This window comes from Aythya marila (genome assembly GCF_965140915.1).
Source record: "Aythya marila genome assembly, chromosome: 4".
NCBI lineage: Eukaryota > Metazoa > Chordata > Aves > Anseriformes > Anatidae > Aythya > Aythya marila.
The window spans coordinates 16,535,483-16,553,018 of NC_139045.1; the positions used below are offsets into that span (position 1 = coordinate 16,535,483).

Sequence of the window (17,536 nt, forward strand, 5' to 3'; positions counted from 1 at the left end):
TCAGTCAAGCTTAGTGCATAATTATGATACCTTCACAGCTACATTATTTCTCAGTATGCTATAGGTTTCTCTTGAATGGGAAATACCATTGCAAGGTTTTGTTGGTAGTAGTACTTACACACCGAATAAGAAAGATGATCAGATGTATTGAACTAGGAACCAAAAATTTGGATTCTGGTTGGGTTCAGACATAAACTTATTGCATAGCTATGTTAAGAATGAGATGAATCTTTTAATCTATTTCTATCTCAGTAATATAACGACAGAATACAATTCCACTTTACCTGAACAAAGGCTTTTTGTAAGATAAAATATATTCATAATAGAAATAGCTAGGATAAGAGGCTTGAAGAAAACAGTGTGTTTCACTCTTTAACAAACTGTATTTTTAATATTAGGTCAGATTCATCCAAAAATAAAATGAGGTGTTAGGTATGTTATAGATATGAATAGTGTAACAAAGAATTTACTACTGAAAAGCCAAATGAAAGCTCTGTCAGGTAATGGCCCAACAGAATTTCAGTGTCTTTCAATTACAGTGTTTTTTTTTTTTTTTTTTTTTTTTTTTTTTAAGAGGTGTAGTCATGGATTATTTTGAAACCAAAATGCCCCATTTGCATGAAAAGTCACCAATTCTGAAATATTTCTGTTTTTTACATGTCACTCACACTCAATGGGATAAAAAAAATAAAAATTATTTGGTAGCACTAAATCAGACTATTAAAAGCAAAGTTCACATAAGAGCAGAACATTAATTGTGGGTATCTATATATATTAAAAAAAAGCATACATAGGAAACATACATAGGAAACATACATAGGAGCAGTAGAGAAATCTGTATTTTGTACATGTTAAGCCTTTTTCTTTTCTCTTTCTTTTTTTTTTTTTTGACACTGTGTAGGGAGAAGTTAATAGAAATTTTTTTTCTTCGATATGCCAGTGAAGAATTGAAATATAATAAATTATTTAACCATGAACATCAGTGTTTTTCGGGTGGGGGTCTAATGTGAACTTCTGATGGCTATAAGAAAGCAGAATTAAGTAATTAATTAATTAAGATTTTCCTAAATCTTTTAGCAAACATATGCATACACTGGACGCAAACAAACAACAACAACAAAATAACATTCAAAGAGAGAGCTTAGTTTTCATTTGTTTTCTGTGGCAAGTATTAAAGAATGCTGCCCCTTACAAAATAACAGATAACTCCAATACAGAGAAACAGAACTGCACATCTGATTTTCTCTTATCAGCTCTGATTTTTTACCATGGCCATAAATCAAGAACACTTAATTACGTACAAATTGCGTATTGTACAACAAGCATTGTTTTGTTGTGGTGTGTCTAAAATGTGAGTTTGAACTTTGCTGAAAGGGTGAATGCGATGGAGAAAGCTGGTAAGTTTGTTCTATGAGAATTTAGTCAATGCAATCCAGTCATACACTTTTGAACTGAACAGATCCTATTTCAGTAAACGTAGAGTAATTTAGCACTCTAATGAAGCAAACAAACAGACAAAACCAAACCAAACCAAACATACCAAAACAAAACAACCAAAAAACCCACAAACAAACAAACAAAAAACACAACAGGCATTTAGATACTGTTCCTTTCCTTACAGAATGTTTAGAAATTAGGTTTTTGAAAGTACTGTGTTGGCTTCATGAAGCTCTACCTTTAATTTCAAAGTAAATTGAATTGCATAAATAATAAATGATTAGATACTTCTATTCCATAATTTTCAGCAACATACTTTTGTGATTTATGAACTAATTTCCCAAATTCTTAATATTTCCCAGTTTTGGCTTCCATTTTGTACTAATGAGGATAAAACTGCTCTTTAGCTACATTTATTAGATCGAATTTATGCCATAAATATTTCTGTTTTCATAACATCCAAATCATTCTTAGACCTGTCAGAAATTTTCCAGCAGGAGGACAATAAAAACCCGTTTAGGAATGTCATTCAAGAAACTATAATTTTGTTTGAATAATAATTTTTTTTTTTTCTTTTCAAAACACAACAGTGTATAGTTGAATTGTTTCCTCTATTTTCATCATTGTTTTTCATGAACTACATTAACTTAAATGACTTCCAATTTGTCTAAAATGAAGACATTTGGAAAATTAATTTCTGAAATTGAGAAGTTATTGTTTATAATATAAAAGACTTATAGATACTCCAGAGAAGATGTTTCTTTTTCAGGCAGGATTTTTTAGCAATTTCCTGAAATCAAATAAATTGGTAGAAATGTCAGTGAATGGCTGATGATCAGAAAAGTAGTTCTAAAAACACTACTCATCTATTAGTAAAACTGAGCACCTGCATCTGTTTTACAGTTACTAATGTTTTTTTCTTCTCATTATTCTTCAGGTGATCTGCATCTCAAAAATGACTTAGTTGTGCAATCTACAGTGTGCTACTGGAAATGCAAAAGCCTATATGATGAGAAATCATTTCCTCAATGTTTTGAGATAAATTATGTTTGATATGCAGCTTCCTTATATTTTTGTCATATTTCTGAAAGCTTTAATCTCTATTTAAAACTTATTTTAACACTTAGCATTCATCTGATATTCATCCATCCAAGAAAAACTGCATTATTAGAATACCAAAAATTTGCTTTCCTTTCAGATTTACTGATGGCCTGTCTCAGTGGCATTTACTTCTGCAAGCGAATCCTATTTATACAATATTTCTTCCCGAAAAAACAAATAGCTATGATGGAGAAAGTAACTAGTGTTATTCTTAAACAGAAACTACAACACTAGGAAAGATGAAAAGACTTTTAAAACAAGGTTTTAAATAATATAATCTGTCAATTCTCTGTCAATTCAATGCGATGCATACATATCTATGCAGAGTGGAGAAGGGCTTTTTTCTTTTTAATTATCAATGGTTAATTTGTGAAAAAAGATGAATTTCAGAGGATCAAAGCTGTATGAATTTGAGTTGAATTCATTAAAGTATTATTGCTAAAAAAGGAAACTTCTAATAATTTGAATATATTGCTTTGAAGGTATTAAAATATTTCTCATCAGAAATGCAGAAACATTTATTTTTCATTTGTTAATTTCTGTTTACAAGATGACCTAGATTGTATTAGAGAAAAATAATTTAAAAAAAAGTAACTTTGGGTTTTAAGAAATATTTTAGATTTACGTCTTGCACATCCCTCAAACTCACAGGGGATATAATTAATCTATGTTAATTTTTCTCTGTTGGCTAGCAAAAGGTATTTCCTAAAATAGAAGGCAATAGAAGATTCCCCTGTGCAAATGTAAATAATATATTTGTTTCAAGTCTATCCAGTCCATGCTATTTATTAAAACGACTAATATGAACCTCTAGCAATCTGGAATTTATAATCAAAAAGGAGGATTAAAAAATATGCTGCCAACTAGTGAATGAACAACAAAGCAGGCGCCCATTTCCTCTATACTTATATCTTGACATTTAAGGGTCAAGAAATATATCAATACTTCGAAGTATTTAATTTTTACGTATGATGAACTTGCCAACATACCTTGGTGTTTTGAGTTTTTTGTTTGTTGGTTGGTTTATTTTCAGTTAGCATAGAAATCCTAACATTTAAAAAGAAAAAAATAAAATATTTTTTTTCAAATATAAAAACATGGAAAATCCACACATTGACTTGATAATACTTCTGTAGATTTCTTTCAGTTAAAATAACTGTGAGACTACTACTCTTCTAGTCTTGTTTACTGTAGGTAAAGAGCTGTGGTGGATTGTGGGACGTGCTGCATAGAGGTAACACGAACAAAGAGAGGACACCAAGAAAAACCTCTTGTCCAAACCTCTACCTATCCTTCTTCCTGCTTCTTATTTGTAAAAGAACACTCCAGACCCCAAAACACCACAGAATCCTTTTCTCCATTAAATTTATTTGTTCCAAATTAGAATTAAGATTTTTTTTTTTTACAAAATAATTTTGAAAATGTAGTTTTCCAGGCCTCAAACAATTTTAAGTACTTTTTAATTTTCTTTTTTATTATTATGAAAAGAATGTCTGGTTGTCCTAATGCTCAAGGAAACTTTGAAGCCAAAAAGAGTCATTTAGTAAGACCAAGAGACCCTGTCCACTGAACATTGAGGGTGTTGGATAAAATTAGGATCTTCAGTCAGTCCATTTTCTGGAAAGCGTGCTGCATACTCCAAGAATGTATGCAAAGGATAACCAGGGACTTTTATGATCATGGTGACAAAAAACTTAGAAGCCCTTTTTTATTAGCTATTGAACTATTCAATCAGAGAATCCTTGATTAGCTGCACTTGACATCACAATGGAAATGCTATTAAAATAAGATTTTTATTCATTCATTTCAATCTCATATTATTTACAAGATTATATATATATATACACGCCCTTTTTACCATGTTTACACGGTTACCATGTTTACATGATTAAAAGTATTTTTGATACATTTACTTCCTCCACAAGGTGCATGTGATTCACTGCTAGAAGAGTTTTTGTTTTTTTTTCAGAAGCTTGTTGCATTCCCATGTTTTTAACCAAATGTTTGTATTTTCAGGAGGAAATCAAGGTATTTATTGAAATGCAAGGGAAAATGTACAGGTCTCAGGAGTCTTTAATATTGTTCACTGATCATCAGATACCCTTTATCAAAAGGCAAAATTCTCATATCTTCATGTGAAGCTCTCTTTATCTGGGAAACTAACCTTTAAGGGCACAATTTGGCTCTGTGTATTTTGTGACTTCACATACTTGAATAAGAGAAAGTTAAATAAATGTTTTATGAAGTAGGTAACAGCACAAACCAGTAAATGCCAACATACCTTTTTTTTTTTTTTTTTTTTTTTCTCAATATTTAACAGCTCATGAACAATACACTTATAAAGAAGAAACCCAAACAGCATTCAGTAAGCATTTGATGTTATGTTTCTGCTTTGCATGTCACTGACTGTGGCATGTGTCAGCATGACCTTATTATAACTCCTGAAATTCTCATTAGCCCAGAAATCATCACACTGGGCTCAAATCTGAGTTCTAATTGCCCTGTACATGGCACTGGCTTCAGTTCAGTGATCCTGAATCATTCACAGCAACACCCAAAATAACAGAGTATTTTAATTTTATGTGACATAGATAAATCAGAAAAACAATTTGCTGACGCAGGCAAATGCAGAATTGCATCTGAGAATATAAAAATGTTAGTTACCAAGGAGGAAAAGAAATGAATAAAATGGCATTGAAAAGTCTTATTCAGTGATGTTATTAAAGGACTAGAAAAAGTAAAGCAGCATCAAGGAACGGTGAGAATGGTTAGAGAGAGCAAATGTTTAAAGCAAGAGCTTGACAAAATAAACAGGTGATGTGATGAAAGTTAAAGAGAACTTAATGCATGCTTGTTTCTTAAAGTGGGTGAGGCAATAGCCAGAAGAGCTAAAGATAGGGAATGTATCAAAATCATTCCCTAGTGAAGCAATATTAAAAAGAAGTGATATTAAATTAAGTTATATTGATTAAGAAGTGATATTAAAACATTAAAAAAATGAAAACCTAACTAGAATCTTTGATACTAAAAAATAATGCATTCCAGAGTTCACTAAAACTCAAACTTTTGAAAACCCAGACAATTAGCTGAAACGTAAGGATTAGAATGTGAGCTTTCATTTCTTAGAGAAATGCTTGACAAGTCTAAATTTTCAGGCTGTAGGACAAAGATCTGCATGTGAGACAAGCCTCGATAGTTCCTTAAGCAAATACATGAGAAAAGGACTCCTCATAGCCTCCTCATTTTAGAGGTATCTCTACTCCACCCAAGGCATTCTCCTACCCATAATCTTCTTTGATTTTGTTCTGAGCTGAATTCCCTTCTATATGTGCCCTGCCATTCTGCTGCCCCTATGTTTAAACATTATTACATGAAGTTTATTTTCTTTTCAGAAATAGTCCCATTACCTGAGTTGTCATTCAGAACGTATTTTCTTAAAATAGAAATCAATCTTGTCAGAAAGAGATAGAAGCAACATGCCCACAGATAATTCTCAAGTAGCTGTCAAGAGTAAGATCTGAACATAAAGAGCCTGGGAGAAGCTGAAAAAAACCAACATGGCTATTGGAACAACTGGAAACACATGAGAACTGGCTGACATATGATTTGGAAGTGACAACCCAGACCATCCTTACTTCTTGAATAGTATTTATTATTATTATTATTATTACTTCCCCCCAAAGCCATATTAAGCCGATAGAAGTGGGTATATTTTAGCTGAGGTAAACTGGACATAGCTCTGTTTCACATCTTGATGAAACTGCATCTCATATGAAAAATTATTCTGCTGAAATTCCTTTGTCGAGTCAGTTTCAACCTTTGCAGATTACGCACAGCAGAAAGCTTGGATTGTGCTCTCCAGTGGCTAGTTCTTGGACTGTGCTTGAACAGCCCAAGAACAAAACACCTCAGCTAAGAAAAAATATAGGAATTCACAAAAGGTTTGGTGAGTTTACTTTGTCACATTTTTAGGGCAAGTACCATTTCAGAAAGAATCAGAGAGAATACTTTTAGCTTCAGCTATTCAAAAAAGACTAGGTGTTTTACACTATGAAGGCAAATAGCTTTTTTCTTTCTTTTTGGCAGTGAATTCTGTTTTCTAATACAACCAAAGATAGAATGAAGTCTGCAGGATAAGAAAAAATCCTTAATTCTTCTCTACAGCTTAGTCTACCTCTGAAGTTCTCTGTAGAATTATGGACGTAGGCAATAGTAGCTGTCTGCACTACTAACAGTCTTATTAATTTTAGCCCCTGTAACTATCCACTACACAGTTCCTCTTTCTCAGGACCTTCCTTTTCTTATAACCAGCCTGTATGATCTTCTGATCCTTTGTCTCGCTCTAATATGGACAAGAACTCAAACCATATCTGCTGCACCCACATCCGCATTACTGCTCTGTGTACCATAACCATGACCTGACCATGGAGCAAGAAATGTCAGAGGCTAAGGGCAGTCTGGAGCCCTGTGTATACAAATGCACAAACTGGTGGCAGGAAATAATGGGTAATATCAGCTGACTTTTCTTATCAAAGCATGTTAGCATCTCTCCTTTAGTTAGGTGTTGGTTTGAAGTAATCACTTAGAAACTTAGGATCTTTGAGACTTTTGCCTTTACATCAAATACTGAGAAAACTGCTTAGCTGATTCATAAATTATCAGGGAGATGAGGAGAGAGGAAAGGCAACAAAATTAAGAAATTTTGGTTTTGGGGAAAGTGGCTAAAGAGTGGCATGAAAAATGGAGATACTGTTGGGAAGGAGAAAAAGAACAAATAGAATGAAAAAGTCTCTGATGAAAAAAATATTTAAAAAAAAGACTAAGGAAATGAAATTTTGCCCAAATGAAAAAATATAAACAGCCCTTTTTATTATTTCAATAGTAAGCCTATTCACTTAAAATCATAAGGAAGACAGGAAATGAAAATATTATTGCTGGTAGAGCAGCAGTACTTGGCCTTAATGATGTATAGTACAAGGTTTATGGAATAGAAGTAGTTTATCAAATCAGAAGAACTGCAGCAAGTTATCCAAGAGAATGCAGGTATGGTGGGGCAAGACAGCATCTGGTACGGAGTCCAAACTATTTCAGAAACAAGTTCTGGCCTTACTAGCATCAGCCCCTTGGCATTAATGACCATTGTTCCATTTCCATTTAAAAATTAGTACATGTACAACACTTCTACTTGTCATGTCTCTGAAAATTAATACTTGAACAAAGCACGTGCTTTCGTTTTTAGTCCTAGGCTGGAACAACATGGAACTGGAGTTTCCTGAACACATGATGGCAGCTTGGGCCTACAAGTGGTAAAACAGCCCCGGGGCAACTCTAAATGCAATGAGCCTCCTGGGAGCTGAGAGCTCTGGGATTTCAGGTATCTGCTGGCCACAGTGACTGTCAGACCTGAGTTGTAAATGGAAATCCTCAGCTGCCTACATGCTGATCTCCAGACTGTAAAGTTGTTTTGTTACTTATTAATTCAGCACTGAGTGAATGCTTCCTGTTGCTCCAAGCTTTATACGGGTTTTGAGAGAGGATTCATGGCATATTATTTTTATACTCGTATATACTCATTTTATACTCATATATACTGTTAGCCCCGAGACAGCTATGCTCCAAACCCAGCTGTGTGTCCCTGCAACCACGGCATGGCATAATCATAAAGCAAACACAATCCAGTTGCTGATAATGAAGAATTTTAGTTCCCTTTGAAAGGGTATTTCAGAATCTCCTGCATGTGAGAGGTAGAATGGGTATTTCCATCTAATACTGCATCTAATACTCCAAATCATACTATTGAATTTCACTGTATTATCCTAGTGCTCAAGATCTTCTGATTGTCAGTGCTCCTTGTCAGTGCTTGTCTATGTACCTCCTTTTAGCAAAAAGACAGTTAATTAAATTTGGAAATAAGATCAGTCCTGAAGAAACCATCCTTGAAATCTCCCACCAGGCTGAAGGAAGGATTTCAGCAATACATACCTATTATACACCCCTTAAAATTTCTTTAAATGTGCTCTTCTCTGTCTTGTCTTTTTATTTCTAATTAGATATGGCACTATATTAAATCCTTTATTCAGAATGTGGTAGGATGATTTACCTAATTTATGTTTGCACAAAGATATCTTATCAAGGGAAAAATATTTCTTTGGATTGGCACAACCTACCCACCCTATATTTCCCTCCAGTTTTTACTTATCTTCAAGCTGTTAATTCTCTTTAAAGAATCCTCCAAAATAATATTAAAAAGCATTGCATACTAGTGAGTCTAAAAGGTCTAGCCTTCTAGATTAGTCTTTTAGCCTATTTTTTCCATCCATTTCACTACAAGTGCTACCCCTACTAATCCATCAGTCCCACAGTGTCTGTTTTCCAATTTGAAAACTTTATAAATTTTGGCTACTTGACCTTATTTTCATGTCTAGTTCATGCAAAAATAAGGGATAGAGATTACCCAGCATCCTATATCAATCACATGAAACTCAATGAATTTTACTATCTATAATGACAGCAATACATTCATGCTTCATATTACAGTTTCCATTAGAGCCTTTTCCCCTCTCCTATGTCAAATATAATCATCCTCACTGAACACTAAAGCAAATTATTCTTCTGGTTTAAGAGCCAGAACTGTCTGCATAGTAATTATAACCTTTTACTTACTTGATTTCTTGTTTTTTATTTCAATATATTTTTGATTTTATACATAAATATAAAAGCATATAAATATATATAAGTTTATATTCTGTAAATTTTTAAATTGGTACTACAACCACCTCTATTTTTGTATGAACATGTACATGAAAAAAATTTATATTTTCAAGAGCTAGGCAACTGCTGTTTACAAATAAGCAAATGTATATTTCTACAATACACATGCCCAAACACTGAAATAACTATTTGAACACCAAACACAAAATCTGAAAACATAAATAGCAATTATTAAAAACAAATACTGAGAAAGTAGTTAGAACCTGAGGTCCTTAAAAATAACATAGGAATAAAGTTTGGCTTTTTCACAGCACTTCATCTTTTCTTTTGAAAAAGTTTGATTTATTATTTAATTTCTGGGTAAAATAGATGAGCAGAGATTTTGTTCTTTTGTTACTCTCAGCCTGCTCTCAATTTTCTGATGTATTCTCTGGCTTCTGGTTTTTACAGAACCGATACTTTGTCCTATTAGTAAACTACCCCTAAAATGGGAAAAAAAAAAAAAAAAAAAAAAAGGAGGACCCTTACAAATCATCAGGCATCTGAAACAGACTCCTTCATGATATGTGTTTTTTTTAGTTCTTGTCCTAAAATAGGATCCTAGTAGCTTGGGTGCTTCCTTGCTACTTGGTCAATTTCCACCTCATTATGCCCAGCATTAGCTTGCAGGATTAGGTGATAGTCAATGGTATGAGAGGCTTGACAGAGAAGAGAAGAAAAACTATTAAATTTGATCTAGCAGTTGTCCCCAGAGAACAACAATAAAGTAATTTACCCCCTTATTAAGGAGGTTATTCAGGGCAAAGCCATCAGCATTTAACTATTGCCTGCCTCTTTTGTGCATAGATATTGCCTATTACTGCACCATGTTTTAATGTAGTATTAGCCTAAAACCAATATTTGGGGACCTATCATATTGACAGTTTAGTTTTCCTAACAGTGTTCTTATGAGAAAAGTTAGCAAGAGAAATATGAAGATTAAATTATTAAGATATAATTCATTTTCCTGATTCTAAGGCATGATTCTCTTATGCTGCTTATCCCACCTAATGAAAGTCAGATTTAATTATGTTTTAGGTTTTGAAACAAAAGGGCTTACCAGCTTTCAAAAAGGATTTTATAAAACATTTTCTGAAAACAAAATCTTGCTAGTTATTATTTGGAAATGTAAGATAGGAGAAAGTTATGACCAAAGTGGCTGGGCACATAGATTTCATTTTTACACAAGGTATTTTCAATACAAAATATTTCAAATGGTTCTGTGTATGAAGACCTCAAATTCTAGATACAGAACAAGGAGGGATAGAAGAGGCAGAGTTGTAGAAATTTGAAGATAATATGAATCCTTTTCCTTCTGGCTCCCTGTCCAGAACAGATTGGCCTAAAATTCCAGGACTTCCACCTCAAACACTATGAAACCTGTGTGTGTCTTTGTCCAAATTTTATACTTCAGTTTTATTCTTAATAATCAAGGTGGTCAAAATTCCACTTTTTAATTTCAGCAGTGAATTGTTTTACGTATGACTATTTTGCAACATCTTTTTTTCCCCGATTAATATATATATTATATAAAATATTTTATATAATGCTTATTTAAAAAGAATTTTATTTTATAAAAATGGCTATAATTTAAGCATACTCATTTATTGCTTGACTGCAAATACATATACTGATATGAAAAACTAAGGATTTTTTTTTTTGTATTTTAATGAACCAAATTATTTTGTCTTTCTGACCTGTATACAACTATTCACATGAGCCTAATACATTTGCATTCATGCACTGCATCTCGCTATCAAACTGCAATAATCTGTGCCTACTGAAAAAAATAATTTTAAAGCTCAGCAAATTCTTCTCTCCCAAGTCTCCATTAATTTCGAAAGTCCCAAGCTCAGGAAATTTGAGAAATTTGGGAAAAAAAGCTCTACAGGGCTTTATGACTGCCAGTATTAAATACTGGACATTTTGACTAAGATTATATTAAAATATTAAACAGTGCAGGACCTGGGCCAGAACACTGCAACTCAATCATCTAGGTGGTTTATTTGTTTATTTTATTTTTTTTTTATCAATTGAGAATCAGTTATGACTCTCCCAATTTGCAGGCTCCCTTCAGAAGATCACATGAGTCAAAGACCATTCCCACTCAGTATTTAAGATGCAACTATTCTGTTTTAGAGAAAAAAATAATTTTACAATATCAATGTACTTGTATCAGCTCGGCCATAGGCCAGAAGATGGCCCCTGACATTTTTTTGTTTCTGTGATAGGGGTAGACCACTGGGATATGTCATATTTAGGTTGATGACAGATTAGTTTCAACGTATTCTGCAATCAATTTAATGGTAAATTATTGCTTGCTGATAACACATTTAAAATTAGCAAAAAAAAAAAAACATTCTATTTTGAGGTAAAATTAATGCAAGTCTTGAACTTAAAAAAAAAAAAACAACTTTTTTTTTTAAAATACTTTTTTTTTTTTTATCATTTGAAGTAAGAACTAGAATTTTCATGGGGATATATATGGTCTGAGTACCTAAGTGCATTTTATGGTCAGAAACAATCAAAGAAAGCTGCTATTATTTACAGTTCTTTAAAGTTACAAAAAATGTCTGCAGGTTACCTCCTAGAAAGATTCATGTCAAAGCCAATAAATTTATGCCGTAGCAGTAGATATCATCAATTTTAAAGATAAAAAGTTAAGAATTTTAAAAAAGGAGCATCACTAAATTCAAACACATAGCAGCACTTATGTACAAAAACTTCCAGAATTCAATATAGACGAAATATAGTAAGAATAAAATCACTTACACATACGCTAATGCTGCTTGACCAGACATAAAGGTTGTCACTTCATCTTTTTTTTTTTTTAATATATATATATTTTTATTGAGTTCATTATTAATGAGAAGGCAGAAAGCTGAATGAAGATTCAGTAGAATTCTCATTAATTAAGTCCACTTTGGAAAAATGAGCTGAAGGAATGGGGGAGCTGGAAAACATTCAGCAGCAATGGGCATCATGGTAATGAATAAAGCCAAAAGACAGGAGAGGTGAATGTCTAAAATATAAGTTGCACAAGCAACAAGAGGTGATTTTAACACTAGTGAAGTCAATCCTGAAGACACAGGCTAATCTGTTTTACCATACTTTTGCATTTTTATACCATTATTTAAATATTAGAAATAATTAGGCAAAGAATGGTCTTCACATTCTTTTAAGTGAGACAAGTTCCAGCCTCTTCCTCAATGTTTTGGGCCTCTCAGAAAATTTGTTTGCATGGACAACTTCCTGCACATGATTTCTGCAACAATCCTTACTGGTCTATCATCTTAGATACCTTTGCAAATATTAGGAAGGACATTTAACCAATATTTTCGTGTAGCAATTCACTGTAAACACTGCTAGGCAGGTACAGCGCACTTCTCGTGAGAGAAACACAAGAGAAGACCTTTGATTTTTTGTGATACTCATATATACTCATTATCCATCCATGTAGACTACAGTATTTACTGAGGCACATGCAAGCACTGCAAGAAAAAGCTTTCACTGTACATTTTTCTAAATTGTATCTTTCTTGGTCTACAAAATCTAGTCAGTTTAAGACTTGATATTTTACTATTTATTTATTCCTCTACTTTTGTGAATACGGACAGCAAACTCTGTTTTTTTTTTTTTTTTTTAATTTGCAAAGGTAGACTTACTTGATAATGAAATTTTGAAGTGTATGCATGGAGTATTCAAAACCCAACAACCCAGAAACACCACTTAAATAAAGTTTATAGATATATTTTTCAATAACAGCTCATAGGAAAACAAAATCTGCATCAGACAAAATTAAACAGTGCTGTAGTCAATTAATCCTAAAAATGTTCCATATGTTCCTATTCTGAACACTGGTGAAAGTATATTTCTAAAGTGTTCTGCTACAGAAAGCGAGTCTTTCCAAGAAGTAATGTATTTTACACTTTGTGTGATAGAAGTTTATAGATTTTTTTGGACTAGTTAGAACAAATTGGAGTTTACCAGTGGTTTGGATACGTAAGAGTCATTAAGCAGACAGTGATATCTACTATTTGCTTGTCCTGGTTTCAGTTAGGACAGAGTTAATTTTCTTCCTAGTAGCTGGTCGAATGCTATGTTTTGGCTTAGGATGAGAAGAGTGCTGATAACATGCTGATGTTTTAATTGTTGCAGAGCAGTGCTTACACCAAGCCAAGGACATTTCAGCTTCTCGCTCTGTCCTGCCAACTGGGGATGAAGCAAGAGCTGGGAGGGGACAGACCCAGAACAGGTGACCCAAACTAGCCAAAGGAGATATTCCATACCATCTGACGTCATGCTAAACAATATATAGAGGTGTCCTATATATATATGGGGTGGCTCTGGGGAGGAGGGACAGACTGCTAGGGGTTAGGCTTGGCATTAGTCAGCGAGTGGTGAGCAATTGCATTGTGCATCACTTGTTTTGTACAGATTATTATTAGTAGTACTATTATCATTATTGTTATTATTATTATTGTTAACATTTTTTTCCTGTCTTAATAAACTATCTTTATCTCAACTCATAGGCTTCACTTTCCTGTTTCTCTCCCCCATCCCAGAGAGGAGGGCAAAGGGTGAGTGAACAGCTATGTGGTGTTTTGCTGCCGGCCGGGTTAAACCACAACATTGCTTTTAATAAAGACTTAATTCACTTTGAGAATACTTGATTTTAAAACAATTCTTTGAATAACACCTACTTGAGGTCTTGGGAAGGTTCTGCTCTGATATGGGGTGTCTCCACAGAGTGCCCAAACACTGCCCCTTCCGTGCCTAAAATACATAAATAAAATACAGTACAATTACTTTGAAAAATAAAAACACATTGAAATGTATGATCACAAATTGACATTTTTAGGATACAATATCTGATTGAGTCCTTTGTCAATGCCCATCAGTGTTTCTTCATATTTGTGCTAGCATTTCTATGTCAAAGTCTGGACTGATCACTTGAGACTTTAGACTACTGCTTATCAGTAGTCTAAATTTCACATAAATTTCACATGAATTTCACATAAAAATCTGAAAACAGTTATACAACCAAACTTTTCAATGCTGTCTTGCCTGAACACTCATTTTAACACTGCAGATGGATTGCTTTTCTGATAAGGAAAATAATATAATTTTGTTTGAAAAAATAAAAAAAAAAAAGAACAAAAACACATTTTAAAAGTACCTACTCATTTTGACTACTTAAATCAAGATCTCAGGCTTCCAAAAGTTTTGAAATACCAGTCTTCCTTCTGAAGTTGCTAGCCTAAATCTCCAAGAGTTCCAGAACCTCCTTCCATCAGCCCTTTGACAGCAATGCTTTTCAAAGAGACTTATTTGGAATGTCCATTTTTAGTGTGTGTGCTGGGGAAGAATACCACCTACTGGGCACTCAAAATCCGAGACAGAGAAAAATGGGTTCCTATTTCCTAAGACTGAAATTATTCTCTACTGAATTTTAATTTCTATAACCAGACCCAAGCTGCATATGAAAAGTTCATATTTGTAGTTACATGACAGACTTTTCATTGAAAAAAATCCTTTTTGATTTAGGGCTCTGAGAAATATTCACTGAAGTTATTTGAAAAAAAGGGCAAATTTCTACACAATTCATTTTTAAATGTAATGATTTTTTAAAGAGAACAACAATAAAAAAATTAGTATACATATGATTACAGCAAGTTTTTTTTATTAAAGTAATAGAACACTCAAGAAAGTGGCACATAGGGAATAACACTATAAAATCAGTATTTCTCTTAACTCTCAGACACAAAGACTGAACACATAACAGTCATTTATATCACTCAATTTCCGTTTTATGGACAGCAATAGTCTACCTCTGCTGTTAGGCATTCAAATGTTATGAAGAACCACAGGTAGGAAAAAGCAGCACATCTTTATACCTAAAAGTATTCACAGAGTGCTGTGTAGGATCTGCTTTCTAAACCTGATGTTTCCCTTGCAGTTCTGATACCTTTAAAGGATAGGAGTAGCATGCCTCTATAGCCTTAATTTCTGTTACTCCAAACTGAAATCTTACCCCTATAATGGCATGCAAAAAATCCCAGTGGACCTGAATACTGTGTATCAGCGGGTACATCCAGATCACATTCACTTCTTTAATCAGCAGATTTAAATATTTTCAAGTCCAAAGACTCTGTATTTTTGAAGGTGGAAATGGGATATGAAGATGCAAAAAACTGCACAGAATATCAGTCTTATGAGAAGACCACAGCTGCAATATTTGGAAGAGCAGAATTAATACAAAGATGCATAAAACATTACTATAGCGATGGGTCAGACACTAAATCAATCAGAAGTGCCAAAGATAATATTAGGGAAAGACTAATAATAGAAGATAAATGACAGCTGGTTCTAAGCCAGTGTTAACATCTCCTATTTTCAGCAGCATTTCTTAAAAAAATTAGAGGATGTTTTCTCCCTTACAAAATTGAAATTTGGACAGAAAGATTATCTTGTTCAAGAAGATTGAAAATCTAAGCAGGTAGAGTTAATCTGATATAGTTAAATAAAATTCCAACCAAACCAGATGTGTTTCTTTTGCTACTTGAAGATGTATGTTTTTGTTTTTTTCTCCACACACCCAAAACTGCAGGTATAACTGCTTTTGTAGTAAACACTTTATGCTCAAAAAATATGACATCAAAATAACAGGGAAGAACATCTCCTTTTTACTTTACACTGGAAGGAAAGCAGGCATATATAATTCTCTCATATTTAGGAAGGAAAGTGAGAAATATCAACCAAACAGAATTTACTGACATGTTTCAAGCAGTAAAGTAACAGGATCAAGAAAAATGGAAAGAAACTATATAGAAAATGGGAGGCATGTAAGCTTGTTAAGTATTACTTAAAAATACAAAACAGCAGAGAAGCTACAGGAAGGTATTATTTATTTTTTAATTTATTATATAGCAACTTTATATTGCTTTGATGAGAAGTTAGATCACGTTATATACTGCTTAGGAAATGGTGCTAGAAAAACTTTTTTTTGTGCATAATATATATATAACAATAAAAATCAGGATTCAAAATGAATAGCATGGATTTTTTTTATTTTTTTATTTTTTTAATGAAAGATATGTACTGTAGGTACTTAATCACTTTCAATGTTAAAATGTTTATTTTTTTACAGATGATAAGACAAATAATTGTAATTCCTGACCTACAGAATCATAACCAAGACCTACTTTGAGATGACTGGAATTCTAGACAGAGACAAAGGTTAAAAAAAAAAAAAAAAAAAAAAAAAAAAAGACTTGAACCTTCAAGCCCTTTCAAGTACAGCTCAAAAGGAAGTAGTTAGGGAACTGAATTCAAAGGAACATGAGTTAGAATGGATAGCTATAGAAAGTGAACCTTTCAGAGGAAATAAAATAACAAGGGCAGTGAGTACGTGTAAAGGATATAAAATCAAAAGTCAAAGTGTAACTGAATAAAATTACTCCCACCTCCAGCTTCCAGTGGAAAAGAATGAGTTAAAAGAATGAGACTCATTAAAAGAATGAGACTTCACTAAGGAAGAAGCATCTGTGAAGACAAAGTCTTGGTCAAAGAACAACAGTCTCTATAGTTTGCTGGATAAATCTCAGGGAGTAACATCAGTCAGGCAAAAAGGCCAGAAGTGTATTTATAGAGAAACCTACTTATGCACAGCAGATTTATAAACACCAGACATCTAAAATACACTTTTTTGACACAAAGCAGATCAAAGTAATCCTTTCAGCCCAAGCAATAGTCACACATTTCCACCAAAACTGAAAATAAATGTATATTCAGAATTCAGAGAGACCAATATAAACTACTCATTCCTGCTCCATTTACCGGTTACTGAAATTCAGCCTTTTGGAAATGATGAGTTTCATAAAATCAATGGAAATACAATGTTGATACTTGGTACTGGATTATATTCATTTACGTATGTGCATGCTGAAGAAATTTTGTCATTTATCTAACAAGCAAATGATCCTTTCTTGATTTATGAGTTAGCTCACAGAACAACACTGGTACTTTTTAGTGACTTAATAACTGACTGAAATAAAATGACCAGCACCCAAGCATATTACAAAAAGAATAAAAGAATACAAGCCAAAGAGTTGATATGCCAAGAATCAAAAACTAATAAATTATTTTGCTGAGAATAATCAACCATATATTATCCCACTCACATTCTTCTTGCAAGAAAATTACCTCAGATGAGCTGACAATGAATTTGCATAGCATTTTGATGTGC

The 17,536-nt window shown here is 33.1% G+C and overlaps 1 protein-coding gene across 3 annotated transcripts in view; it reads right to left on the reverse strand.

Moving 5' to 3' along the window:
* Window positions 1-17,536, reverse strand: part of SGCZ (sarcoglycan zeta) — a gene marked incomplete at both ends in the record, with an annotated part of 444,952 nt that overhangs the window by 14,171 nt on the left and 413,245 nt on the right. For all 3 annotated transcript variants that reach the window (XM_082759042.1, XM_082759043.1, XM_082759041.1), the window contains one exon: window positions 13,992-14,064. In XM_082759042.1, the coding sequence (XP_082615168.1) occupies window positions 13,992-14,064 (73 nt within the window). The remainder of the gene's footprint in view (window positions 1-13,991; window positions 14,065-17,536) is intronic.